At 43.6% G+C, this 14086-nt stretch overlaps 1 protein-coding gene across 1 annotated transcript in view; it reads left to right on the top strand.

Moving 5' to 3' along the window:
- Nucleotides 1-2164: 2164 nt before the first annotated feature.
- LOC145393985 (uncharacterized) overlaps nt 2165-14086 on the top strand; it is a 113832-nt gene continuing 101910 nt past the window's right edge. Inside the window, exon 1 of the mRNA XM_080267958.1 lies at nt 2165-2209. Within this exon, the coding sequence (XP_080124084.1) occupies nt 2165-2209 (45 nt within the window). The remainder of the gene's footprint in view (nt 2210-14086) is intronic.

Raw genomic sequence — 14086 nt, 5'->3', positions numbered from 1 at the left:
GTTGCAGGAACCTGAGAAAGTTAATAATAGGTTATAAATAAGGCTTTATTGGTCTTGGTGTTGGCCGTAGGACTGTCACCAGCTGGAGGCCTGGAGGAGCCGTCCCAGAGGCTCATGAAAAAAACTTTCTAGCTCGAGACATTGGAGTAGTTTAGATGTCCTGAGGCAGACACACACGTGGTATAGGACTTGATGTCATTGTTGATGGCTCAGGCTCACCCCACCAAGGAGTATCTGGAGGGAGAAGTCCGTGATTCCTAGGGTAGCTCGATGATCCTTCATGTTGGTGTGAATGGAGTACAAGCGAGGGTAATGAAGTTTGAAAGCTATGGTCTCTTGGTTTCTGCACCACTGGCAGTAAGGGTCAGGGACTAGTCTGAAGTGATGGAGATGAGATGCCAGGCGTACATGCCCCGTGCGTAATCCGGTGAGTGCCACATCTAGGAAATGGGTTGATGCTTGGGACCAAGGATGATTTGATGAGTTTGTACAGTATAACCTCAGTGTTGTGGCAGGAAGGTGAACCTTTAGGTCAGCGTCCCAGGCTGCTCTGCAGGTGACCATCAAGAGACGATGTTGGGTAGCTTGTGTGAAAGGCAGAGGATCAGAGAATGATGAAGACAAGGCCATCCGTGCAGTGGTATCTATGATATCATACCTGCTGATCCTGAGACGGGAGAGGATCCATTGAAAGTGGACCTCCCAGCCCCTGCTAAGAAAGCACTGAAGAAAGGCTTGGATATCATGAGTCAGACGTCTTGTCGACTGAGGTCCTGTAGAGATGACAAGGTGAACAGCTACCAAACACTCGGTGCACAGTATTGTCTTCTGAGGCTGGAAACGAGAGTGAACAGCTTTGCAACTACATTATTGTGGTGGGGATCCAACCATTTGACAAATGGATGAATCTGCTATGTACATCACTGCCTCTGATGCTGCAGAGGTTGGGAATGGAAGCCATCCACGTAGATTTCAAGATGTTCTGCATACGTGGTGGATGTTAGGGGCCAGAATATCCATCTCAGGGTTTATTGAAGGACTTCAAGTTGAAGTGAGACCATGGTCAAGAAATCCCACCAAGGAGAGAGAGAGAGAGGAGGCACCAATACCAGAGGTCGACTGGTACAGTAAGAGGCTGGAGTGGCAGTTTCTGGCATGCTTGGAAAGCTTGGATTTAAAAGGGCCATCTGGACTTGATGGGCCAGGTCGAATTTAAAAGGAAGACCCCTGCAGAGACATGGAGAGCTGGTAGTGGGTGGTGAGGGGGGGAGGCTGTTGGATAGCCAAGAAATGTCTGTATGTAAGTTTCATTCTGGTGAGGAGGTGAGGGAGAGTACCATTTTCAGCCTGCAGAAACAAAGCAGAGAAAGAAGAAATCAGTCCAAGTGCTATCCACAGTACTTTATTTTGGATAAGAGCTAGCTTCTGGAAGTGGGTGTTGGAAGCCAAGCCATAGAGTACAGATCCATAGTTCAACTTAGCTAGTATGGTGGTTCTATAGAAGGCCAAGAGCAGGTCACGACTGACACCCCAGTGCAACCCTGCCAGGCTCTTCTTGTGGTAAGATTTTGCAGTTACTCTACATATCAGTTCCAGATAAAGATCAGGCCATCCAGATGAAGACATAGGAGGGGTGTGTTCCCTGATCACTGGCACCACCTCTGATCCAGTCTTGACAGCTGGTTGTGAAGGTACGTGGCACAGCATAAAAGCCATCACTTCACTTTTGGGGAAAATTACCTTCATACCTCACTCATGGGCCCTTTTGCCGAAGCTGGACGCTGGTGACTGAAGATGTTACTGGGCCTCAGCAAGGGTGGCTGCTTGGCTGACAATGGTGTCATCATCAGCATTGATCTGGTAGGTGGTGTCAGAAGAGCAATGCATGTTGATATCATGACACTGAAGAGGAGAGGGCTGAATGGTGATCTTTGAGGTACCCCTCGGCCAATCAGGTGCAGAAAGGAGTGGGCCACACCAATTGACACCCTAAAGCTGTGGCTTGACAGGAAGTCATGGAACCATGCTAGAGGGGAGCCAGTGACCCCCATTCGTGAGAACGTCTGGAGAATATGCAAGTGAGGGGCTGAGTAAATGCCCTCTTCAGGTCTACAGAAATGGTGAGCATAAAAAAAAAAAAAAAAAACCCTCTGCAGAAAGCGTCATGAATCAGGTGCTCCAGTTGGCACAGGATGTCCATGTTGGCCTGGTGAGGATGAAATCCACACTATTCCTCCACGAACAATGAATGGAATTCCTACCACCACAAGAGGTGGCACACACAATCGTCTCCAGCAGCTCCCAACACAGGATAGCAGAAGTATGGGCCTGTAAGACGATGGGGTAGTAGGGTTTCATCCTGCTTTGGGAAATGACAACAGCATGGATTCCTTCCAGTCCCTCAAGAACACACCTTGACACAAACTGTGGTTGAGGGTGTTCACGAGGCTGTCCTATAGCTGAAGAGAAAGGTGATGGAAGAACTCACTGGCCACCATGTCTGGGCCCACAGCCCAACCAGGAGGCAGGGAGGCCAGCACTCTGGTCAGCCCAAAGACTTGGAGTGGGTAACCCAGAGCAGAGGCAAGCAGTGCTGAGATACTCAGCTGAATCTCCTCCCCATAGGTGAATGACGAGGGCATGGCATGTGGGCCAACTGCATTTGATATAATGATGCTAAAAACTCTGCCTTTGACAAGTCGTCCAGTAGGCTGATACTGTCATGACAGAGAGGTTAGGGGTATGTGGTTGAGGAGCCAGCCATCATCTTCCTGTGTCACCAAATCCGGGTGGTGGAATTGGAGAAAGAAAGAATTGCATAGAAGGAGTTCCAGGCCTTCCTCTTCTCTGACAAGATGGCCCGGGTGCATGCAGTGTCTAGGCGGGAGTAATAAGGTTAACCTTACCAGAATCCACAGGAAAGCTGATTTTAAAAATATAGAATATAAACCTAAAGTTAGTGGTGGGTGGGGGCGCACACCATCCACTCACTCGATGTAGTGCTGCTGTTGGGTGTCTGCCCTTTCCTCCATCCTTCTTTCCTTCCATCCTCTTCTGTCTTTCCTTCATTCTTTCCCTATCCTTCTGCCTATGGGTGAATTTACACTCCCACTTCTGTCTTTCTTTCCTTCATTCTTTCCTCTTCCTTCTGCCTGTGGGTGACTCTACACTGAGTGACAAGCCAAATAGTTTCCTGAACACCAGGAAACCATTTACTATGCTGGGTGGTAACCATATAACCAGATTTTGGTGCCTGGTGGTTTAGTGGGCAATTATTGCACTCCAATCGGATTGAGCCGATGAAGGTTTATATCCAAGGGGTGGTTGGGGTTGATTGATCATGTAATGCCACTCAAGGATGAGTGAGGCTGGTCACTCATCTTAAATGTCGGGACCAACTGCCAAGCCCCGGGCTCCTACGCTCCTCATGGAGCAATGTAGGATTGGATGATGGATGGATGGATGGATAAACCTAAAGTGTTATGCCAAGTAAGAAGAAGCCTAAAGAAATAAAACATCTTTAAACTTAAAAAAAAGGCAATGTTGCCATAATTACAAGTATTTCTAAAAATGAACTAGACAACGAGACAGGATTACTCATCTTTGATGGTATAAAACATAATGATGATGATGACGATGACGATATTATTAGCCTACAATTTTATATGGCTTAGACCCATGCATATTATCTACACCATCTAAATACCCCCAGACGTACTGGAGAAATTGACCAATTGAGTACATACCAAAAGTGGTGACGTCATGCAGAAACGTATCCCCCTCCTCCTCCTTCCATTATTCCCTACCTCTCTCCCACTCACCCATCCCCATTCCAAGGCCCTCTTCCCTCCACCCTTCCTCCCTACTTCCCTCTGCCTCTCCCCCTCTTACCTTCCACCTCCTTTATCCCCCTCCACCCTCCCACTCCCTACCCCCCCCCCTCCCTTTCCCATCCACCCTGCCCCAGTTCTTTCCTCTCCCCTTTTTCTTCTTCCCTCCATCTTTCTTTAATCTTCCCTGCCTTCCTCCCTCTCCCCTATCCCCCTCTCCTCCCTCCTTCTTCTTCCCTTCTTCCTTCTCTCCCTTTGTCCTCTTTCCTACCTCCCTATCCCCTTACCTCCTCCCCCATCCCTTGCTCCTCCCTCTTCCCTAACCCCATCCCCCCCTCCCTTCTTCTCCCCATCCTCACTCCCTGCCTCTCCCTCTCCTCTTAACTTGTCATATCCCTGCTTCTCCCCTGCCTCCCTCCCTCTCCCATCTACCTTCCCCTGTCCCTGGTGGTAGTGGTGGCGGTGATTGTGCAGGTGGTAGTGGTGGTAATGATGGTAGAAGTGGTAGTAGTAGTGATGGTAGTGGTAGTGATGATAATGGTGGTGGGAGTAGTAGTAGTAGTATTGATGATGGTGGCGGTAGTAATACTGTACAGTAGTGCTGGTACTGGTGATGCTAGTGATGGTTGTGGTAGTGATGGTAGTAGTATTGATGGTAGTGATGATGGTGGTAGTGGACGGGTCTGGAACAAGAATGACAGGTGAGTCAGTAGCAGTAATGACAGTGCTGGTGGAGGTGGATGGTACGGGAATGGTATGTAAGTCAGTGGTAGTAATGGTGGTGTTAGTGGACGTGTCTGGTATTAGAATGGTACCTGTAGGTGTCGATGGTAGTAGTAGGAGTATTAGTGGACGGGAATGGTACGGGTCTCGGTGGCAGTGATGACGGGGACAGGATATAATGCTGTGTTGCCAATTCAGCGAGTTTTGCGCTAGATTTAACCTACAATAGCGGTAGTTTTTGACCGCTAAACTACCGGACATCAAATACTATTTTAGTGATTTCACTGAAGTTTTCGCGTTGTTCCTGGAATGTTCTCCATTTTCATTGCTATTTTCTGGAATTTTATGGGTTAATATTCTAGCTGTTTCTTAGCATGTTAAGCAATATTAGCGAATTTGGCTGAGACAAGGGAGTGATCACGGGCAGACGGGCTACCGAGTCAGTGTAGTGTGTAGTGGTGCATGAGTGGCTGTATTGCTGTAGGTGGATTGATCTTCTTGGCCACAAACACATATCGCGTGAGTTTTCTTTTTATTGCTGTAGAGATGGAATCATAGTACATGGTAGATCAATTGGCGATAAACGTGTGTGTGTGTGTGTGTGTGTGTGTGTGTGTGGCGGGGGAGACAGAGAGGTGATGAGTGTGTGGCCTACGAGACTTATCAGCCCCTCTTGCTGAGTGAATGTTAGAAGTTATGTGTTGTGCGAAAGTCTAACTTAAGGGAAAATTAGAAGACATTGACAGGGAGGAAGACGGGAAGGACGTTGCTATTCTGTATATTCTAAGAGGCAAGGGAGGCTTCGTAGCACCTCTTCCTTTGCGATTTATTTTGCATGTTGCTCCTGTCCTCATATATATATATATATATATATATATATATATATATATATATATATATATGAGGGCATGGTGGGGAGTGTGAGGGAGAGAGAGAGAAGTGGAACACGCCGACAAGTTACCAAATGCAAACCTCAATCATCTTTAGCCTTGCTCTCATAAAGCCTAGAATGTCGATAAACAGAAAAATCTATAGAAATCACCATATATCAACACAAAAATTCCAGATATTTTCAAAATTGTTTGCAGATCTCTTTAACAACCAGACTTCTTGACGCTAAACATTTAAAAACGCTCGTAAATGGAGGAAAATATTTCGATGTTTAAGAAAGTGCTTCTCTGGCAACGAAGTGACTAATGAGCAAATCGTAAGATACAATATATATATATATATATATATATATATATATATATATATATATATATATATATATCGGATTTAGGCATGAAACAACGAGATTTATTGTTACACAGAGAAAGTGCTTGGTGTGGCTATTGATCATACGTCTGGATACGCTGCAGTGAGGAACGGAGTCGTGGGGTGGTGGTGTTTTTTTTTTTTTTTCCCGCTGTTAATAACCACTAGCGATGCAATTCTAAAATATATATATATATTTTTCAATCTTAACTAGGGAGGTTTTGCTTAGTCCACCCAGTTTGACGGGTTTTCACCACTCGATGCAAATTTAGCGGATATCAGTGATTTCCATTTGGCAACACTGCTGTGCCCGTTATTTTGTTGCTTAAGTCTAAATGTAATAGGTACATAGATAGTCATGGGTAAGGGTGTGGTGTGGAATTATTGAGAGAGAGAGAGAGAGAGAGAGAGAGAGAGAGAGAGAATAAGTAGAACGGCAAGCAAGATAGAATCCAGGCAGGAAAACAGGCATTGCAGGCAAACAGGGAGGCAGGCAGGAGGAAGGCACTCAGGCACTTAGGCAGGCATGCAGACAAGAAAGTGGACAGGCAGTTAGGCTGGCAAATAGGCAGGGAGACAGGCAAGCAAGGAGATAGACAGTTAGGCAGGCAGGGAAGGGAGAGTGGAGGGATGGAACAAGGGAGTGAGGGAGGTGTGACCTTGAGGCGCTGAGATTCGTTTCTCCTGTGCTTGTTCACTGCACTCGGTGGTGGTGATGCTAGTGGTGGTGGTGGTGGTTATGGTAGTGGTATTGGTGGTGACATTGGTACAGTAGTTGTGGTTGTGGTAGTCATATTGGTGGTGGTAGTAGTATTAGTGGTGGCAATGGTATTGGTGTAGCAGTGATATTTTTGGTGGTGGTGATAGTGGTGGTGGTGGTAGTGGCACTGGTGGTAGCAATGATATTGTTCGTGGTGGTAATAGTGGTGGTGGTGGTGGTAGTGGTATTGGTGGTGGTAGTGGTATTGGTGGTAGCAGTGGTATTTGTGGTGGTGGTGGTGGTGACATGTGTCAATAGGGTATTGATGTATGTATTCAAGAATGCAAGAAGGCATATTTTACGACGGAGGTATGATTGTAAAAGGCCTCAGATGGTGTGGGTGTGTGGTATTGTGGTGGGGGTGTGGATGTGTGGTATCTTGGTGTGTGTGTGGGTGTGTGGTATCTTGGTAGGTGTTTGGTATCTTAGTGTGTGTGTGGGTGTGTGGTATCTTGGTGGGTGTTTGGTATCTTAGTGTGTGTGTGTGGGTGTGTGGTATCTTGGTGGGTGTTTGGTATCTTAGTGTGTGTGTGGGTGTGTGGTATCTTGGTGGGTGTTTGGTATCTTAGTGTGTGTGTGGTATCTTGGTGGGTGTGTGGTATCTTGGTGTGGGTGTGTGGTATCTTGGGGGTGTGGTATCTTGGTGGGGGTGGTATCGTTGTGGGGGTGTGGGTGGTATCGTGGTGTGGGTGTGGTATCTTGGTGTGGGTGTGGTATCGTGGTGGGGGTGTGGTATCTTGGTGGGGATGTGGGGGTGTGGTATCTTGGTGTGGGCGTGGATGTGGGTGTGGTATCTGGGGATGTGGTATCGTGGTGGGGGTGTGGGAGTGTGGTATCGTGGTGGGGGTGTGGATGTGTGTGTGGTATCGTGGTGGGGGTGTGGTATCGTGGTGGGGTGTGGGAGTGTGGTATCGTGATGGAGGTGTGGGGGTGTGGTATCGTGGTGAGGGTGTGGGGGTGTGGTATCTTGGTGGGGGTGTGGATGTGGGGGTGGTGTGGGGGCGTGGTATCGTTGTGGTGACCTTAATGAGAGTCGTGAGTACATCCGTCCCCAGAACTGAAGACTCGGATCATTAGGCTGTAAGTTTTGTACTGCACTTGCTGTGATTAGTATTTAAAACGCAAAAGTATTTTGTAACCACACATTTTGCAAATTATTGAGCAGTCAATAATTTTGGGCGTTTAAATACGTAGTAGCAAAATCTAAGGAAATTTTATGGCAAAAAGGGACATTTCAAAAAAGCATCTAGGGAAAATTGGCGGAGTTCACCTCTGGGTTGCCATTTTGAGTTTTTCATTACCAAATCTCTGTCAATTTGGTAATTAAAAATCCGTTTGGTAATGAATCAGCACGATTTATTACCAAACAGATTTTTCACAAGTATGAAGATACGGAGGATGCGGACGGTGGGTTGTCTGCTCTCTGATTAATCTGCAAGCCTACATAGCGTGAAAATAATCAACATACTGTTAATTAAAAGGTTAGTGATTATTTCCATTTACCGGCACATATATAAGTAGCGAAGAATATACGTCTTCTTTAAGAATTTGGTAATGAAAAGTCAAATTGGTAATGAAAATTGAGGCGTTTGATAGTGCGGCCGAGTTTAGATCTGGCAACCCTGGAACTTCACCTGGCAACACTAATGAAATCAGTTTACATAAGCCAGCAGGCGTGATAGTACGTTGATCCTGCATTCACTGCTATTGTCCCGCAAGTATTATTTTATCAAAGTTGAGAAAGAATAATATCTATGAGGGTATCTGTTCTTAGTAAACAAAATGTGTCAATAATTGTGTGTGAAGTGACATTTTTCAGGCTTCGTTGATTACAGCGACGGTTGGTGTGTGGTAAGGATGTAATACACAGAAACCAAGAAAACTAAGAAATATGGCAGGGACGGCTTACATAAGGACTACAGAACAGAAAGGAAGGACATGTGAGAATAAGCAGAGAAGCTTGAGAAAGTTAAAGGGGGAAAATTTGGCGAGAGAGACAGAGCACGAACCGAGATAAGTGAGGGAGATGTGACTCTGAATGTCACATGTCCTCAGCTGCCTGATGCAAAATGTGATTGATAAGGTGATAACGAGTGTGATAGTTACAGTACATGAATATTTCCTGCAGTTTAACTGAAGCTTGTGGCCTCAAGTTAATCAGTTGACAAACGTACACATGGCTTTTATGTAAAAGTTATACACAGAGCATAAAGTATGCAATTTACTGATTCAACCGATAGAGAGGTGGCGTGCGGTCCTAACGGACCCAGGTTCAAATCCCGGTTGGGGCAGGGAACAGTTTAAGGATTTGAATTTCGTTAAATCAGGCTTTACTGATCTACCAGAAGACCCGCCGACATGTCGTAAAAATACCCCCGCTAATACCAATACACCAGTCCTGTATGAGACAGCCCTAGCATGTATTCAATATGGACGGTGGGTGTTAGCGCCGAAGTGGTGACATGTAGAGGTGTATGGTATGTAGGAGGACTGCTGGGCCTTGATAGCAGGCTGTGAAGCCTATGCCCAGAGTCGTAAAAAAAAAAAAAAAAAAAAAAAAAAAACTAACGTAACCAGCTGTAAGTTGTGGGGCAGTAAATAACGGCAATATATTTTGAGTGCTGGTCTACGATGATCTATAACAACTTGCAGTGAGCGTATTGATGGTAATAAATAAAAGCTACATTATTAAAATTTATACATAATTAAACAGAACCTTAAAGTAAGTCGTCAGTGTAGTCCATTAAAGTTTGCTGGAGTGTTCAAGGGCGGCAGGTCCCTGGGGAAGCCAAGGCAATAAACTACAGAACTTCTGCATTTTGAAGAAAGCTAAAGAAACGAAAGCAGAAATCAAGGTCCGATCATTTCCAGATGCCTACACAGTCGAGACAAATAGAGTTCAAAGACTGGAGGTCATAGACATTGGGGAAAAAACAATAGCCTGTCTGTTACGATTTGCATTTGAGATCAGACAGAGGAGTGAAATGTGTAGCTACATTAGGAAAATGCTGTTCGCTTGCCGTTAGGGTAATTATTCGTCAGTCTTTTCTCTCAGTAGATATTACGTTCTTAATAAATTTTAAAAATACATTTTACCTGTAGTAATTTAGTACAGTTGTTTTTGCTGACCATTTCGTCTCTTCCAGTTAAACAACCTGAGGGATAACCTTCACCTACGACCATTCTCTGTGGCTCTGACATTGAATTGACTTGTTTTCAAAATCTGAATCCTTTACTCTCGCCTTACCATGAACCCGTCCCTGTGGCCTAGATTTTTAACCGAGTGTTCAAGAAAAAAAAAAAAAAAAAAAAAAAAAAAAAAGACCCAGCCGCCAAGTTTGGGTGAAATCGGATCAAAGTATATTCACCTTGTTCACATACACTATGGTTATGTTCCGGCACGTACACGCCCAGTAAATAATAATATCCGCTATTGCAGGAGCATAATAGTAGAATGTGGGAGGCAGGGTGAATTATTTAAGAGGTTCAGGTGAAAGAGGACGAGCGTGATAAGAAGCGAAACATGACAAGGTTAGGAACAAAGAAGAGAAAGGGAAACAATAAAGGTGAGAGATGTGTTGGTAATGACAAAAGCAGAAGGGGAAAATTAGTCTCGGGAGGAAAATGTGCCACTTTGGCTCGAATGTATACCTCCCCTGCAAATTAAGGTGTACGATGTGGTGAAGTAATCGATGGTGCCAGAGTGAAAGTGTAGCCTAAGCACCTCTCTGCTCAAAGCTGATCATCAGGCACCGGTTGTGACCGTGAGAACAAGATAGTTTAAGTTGCTAAGTGTATATATATATATATATATATATATATATATATATATATATATAACCATGAACATGATGATGGTGATCATCATCATTATCAATTTCCAATCATTAGTAATCATCAGTCATCATCAGTTCATCAACCATCAGTCGTGATCAGTTGTCATCAGTCATCATTCACCATCAGTCATCATCAATTATCAGTCATCAATTTTCAGTCATCAATCATCAACCGTCACTCATCAATTAGCAGGCATCATCAGTCATTAATAATCAACATCATCATTCATCAGTCATCATCAGTCACCAATCGTCATCAATCGTCAGTCATTAATCATCAATCATAAATCATCATTAATCATTAGTCATCATCAGTCACAATCAGTCATCATCAGTCATCAGGCAGTATCAATCATTAATGATCATTCATCATCATTAATCAGTTGTCACTCATCATCAATCATCATTCACTTTAATCATCAATCAGCAATCATCAGTCACCAATCATCATGAATCATCATCAACCTTCATCAGTCATCATAAAACATTGTCAGTCATGAATCACCGTCAATCATCAGCCATCATCATGAATCATCAATCATCAGTAGTCATGACTCATCATCACTCATGAATCATCATCAATCATGAATCATCATCAGTCATCAGTCATCAGTCATCTTTAGTCATCATCAATTATCAATCATCAGTCATCATCAGTCATTATTCATCATCGGTCATCATCAAGCATCATCAATCATCAGTCAGAAATAATAATCGATCTTCAATCATCGTCAGTCATCGATCATCATCAATCATCAGTAATCATCAGTCATCATCAGTCAGCACCAGGCATCATCAATCATTAATCATCATCAGTCATCACAAAGCATCATCAGTCATCACTCATTATCAATCATCATCAGTCATTAATCATCATTGATCGTCATCAGTCATCATCAGTCAGCATCAATCATCTTTCATCATCAGTCATCATCAGTGATTATTAATCATCATCAGTCATCAATAATCATCGAGCGTCAATCATCAATCAACAATCATCAATCATCACTCACCATCAGTCATCATCAGTCATCAATCATCAGCCGTCATCAATCATCAGTCATCCTCAGTCATCAATAATCATCGAACATCAGTCATCATTCATCAGTCATCATCAGTCATAAATCATCATTCATCAATCATCAATCATAAATCATCAAACATCATCGGTCATCATCAGTCATCACCATTCATCATCAGTCATCAATCATCAGTCATCTTCATTCATCAGTCATCAACAGTCATCAGTCATCAATCGTTATCATCATCAATCATTATTGATCCTCAGTCATCATCAATCATCCATCATCAGTTATCATCAATCATCCATCAGCCATCATCAATTACCATCAGTCATTCAATATTAGTCATCAGTAATCCTCCATCATCAGTCATCATCACCAATCATCCATCATCAACAATCATCAGCCATTTGTCATCATCAGCCATCAGTCATCCCCCATCATCAGTCATTGATCATCAGTCATCCATCATTCATCCACCATCCATCATCATCCATCATTATCAGCAGCAGCAACAGCAGCAGCCAATGCACGTCCGCCTCTGAAGGCTTCCTCCAAACTTCTCCACAAATTCCTTGACTTAGCCAATCTTTGCCACATTTTGCCTGCAAACTCCTCTCTCTTTGTCTCTCCACCTCCTATCTAGCCTTTATCTGCTATGTTTACGATCTTTTGGAGTCCAGTCAGTCAGCCTCTTGCTCCATTGGTTATCCTTTATTATTGCTACATGACCTGTCCACCTCCATTTCAGCTCGATTCTAACTTCTATAATGTCTTTGACTTTAGTCTGCCCTCTCACCCAAGAGGATATTTTCCTGTCTGTTAAAGATATTCCCATCATTGAATTTTCCATTGCCCTTTGAGAACGGATTTGAGTTGATTTTCCATTGATTTTTTTCGTTTTCCGAGTATCACAACCGTACATCATAGCGCGAATTGTACGTTCGTCATTTACTTTTTGTTTCACACATATTGACAAGCTACTTTTTATGATGTCTCTGTTTACCGAAAACTTTCCATCCAGTTGTAATGCGTCTTTATATTTCGCTCTCATGGTCTTCTTTTTGAAGGTTGGACATGTCTGTATGGTTGTTCAGTCTGTATATGGCTGGGGTTATAACAGACATACAAGGTAGGAGTGGATGTTGGAGCGGTCCTGGTGAGAGAGGACAGTGTTTGGAAACTACCTGTACTGTTGTTTGCAGATGATACTAAGTTGTTAAGTGAAGACGAAGGGGAGCTGCAAGGCTTGGTGGATGAGTTTGGGAGAGTGTGTAAGAAACGGAATCTAAAGGTGAATGTAGGGAAGAGTAAAGTGATGGTCTTTGAGAGAAGTGAAGTCATTGAATGTACAATGAAGTTGGATGAGTTGGATGTGAGTACGTTTAAGTACCTGGGTAGTGTGATGAGTGAGGATGGAAGTTTAGGGGGTGAAGTGCTTGAAAGGTACAACAGGGAAGAAAGGTTGGTGGTTCCTTGAAAGCAGTGATAAGAAACAGGGAAGTGAGCTTGGAAGTAAAAAAGCTACTACATGACAGTATGAAAGTGAAGCTTGGACCTTGTTGGAGGGACACAAGTGGAAATTAGTTATCTGAGAGGAGCCTGTGTAGTTGCATGGAGAGACAGACTTACAAATGAGGAATTGAAGGAGCGTTGTGGTGTGGATGTGGATGTTAGGAGAAACACATTAAGGTGGTTTGGCCATGTGGAGAGGACGGAGAGTGAGGGACTGACTAGGAGAGTGTATGTGAGTGAGGTGGAGGGGGGAAGAGGGAGGGGGAGGCCAAGGATGAGATGGAAGGATGGAGTGGAGAGGTATCTGAGAGAGGGGGTGTGAGCTGGGGGCAGGGCAATGAAATGGCAGGGGACAGGGTGACATGGAGGCGATTTGTTTGTGACCACCCCTTACGGTATTAAGGCGTCTGGCAACAGAGAGATATCATGGTCTTTCGTTAGTTTTAGTATTTGCCCCAAGTTATTGAACCCCTTGATTTTTTCGAGAATTTCTTCGTTTATTCCGATGACGCTCTTTGATGTATTTGTATTAAACATTGTCACAGGGTTTTTGTGAGTATACATATTAAAGAATAATATTCAATAATACTTGAGAACAGGACAATGAATTGTCTTGTGAAAATCAAGCAATGATTACTTTATGCCGGCTTACTTCGCCGATTCTCTAAGGACGAGAATTTGTAAACTTTCTGAACAGTACACAGCAGAGACTAATTCCTCACAAATGCTGTTTGTTAGTACTGTTAGCCTCTGGAGAAAGTGACTCCACCCCTGACAATCAATATCTAATGCTATTAATGATAAACAGGTTCTTGCTGGTGCAATTAACTCCTAGATGGCACAACGGATTTAAGTTAATAAAAGGGACTGGCCTAAGTACCAGTTGTGAATAATGCGCTTTGTTTATGCAAACTAGGAGCTGCAGCTAGAATAAGCTCATGGAGAAATAAAACACGAGTTTACATTACATTAAACTCAAGAAAAAGAGCTGTTAAATTTATTGATTACAATGAAATAAATTTACGTTACATGTTTCAAAATGAATTCAAAATAAGATCACACTCACTCGCCTACTCAAAAGCTAAACTCTTAAACCTATGAAAAACGAAAAGAAATACTGGTCGGAAAAGTGGGGTAAGCGGA

This window comes from Coenobita brevimanus, chromosome 3 (genome assembly GCF_032717465.1).
Source record: "Coenobita brevimanus isolate Jiangsu-jjx chromosome 3, ASM3271746v2, whole genome shotgun sequence".
Taxonomy (NCBI): domain Eukaryota; kingdom Metazoa; phylum Arthropoda; class Malacostraca; order Decapoda; family Coenobitidae; genus Coenobita; species Coenobita brevimanus.
This window is presented reverse-complemented; position numbering and strand designations above follow the sequence as displayed.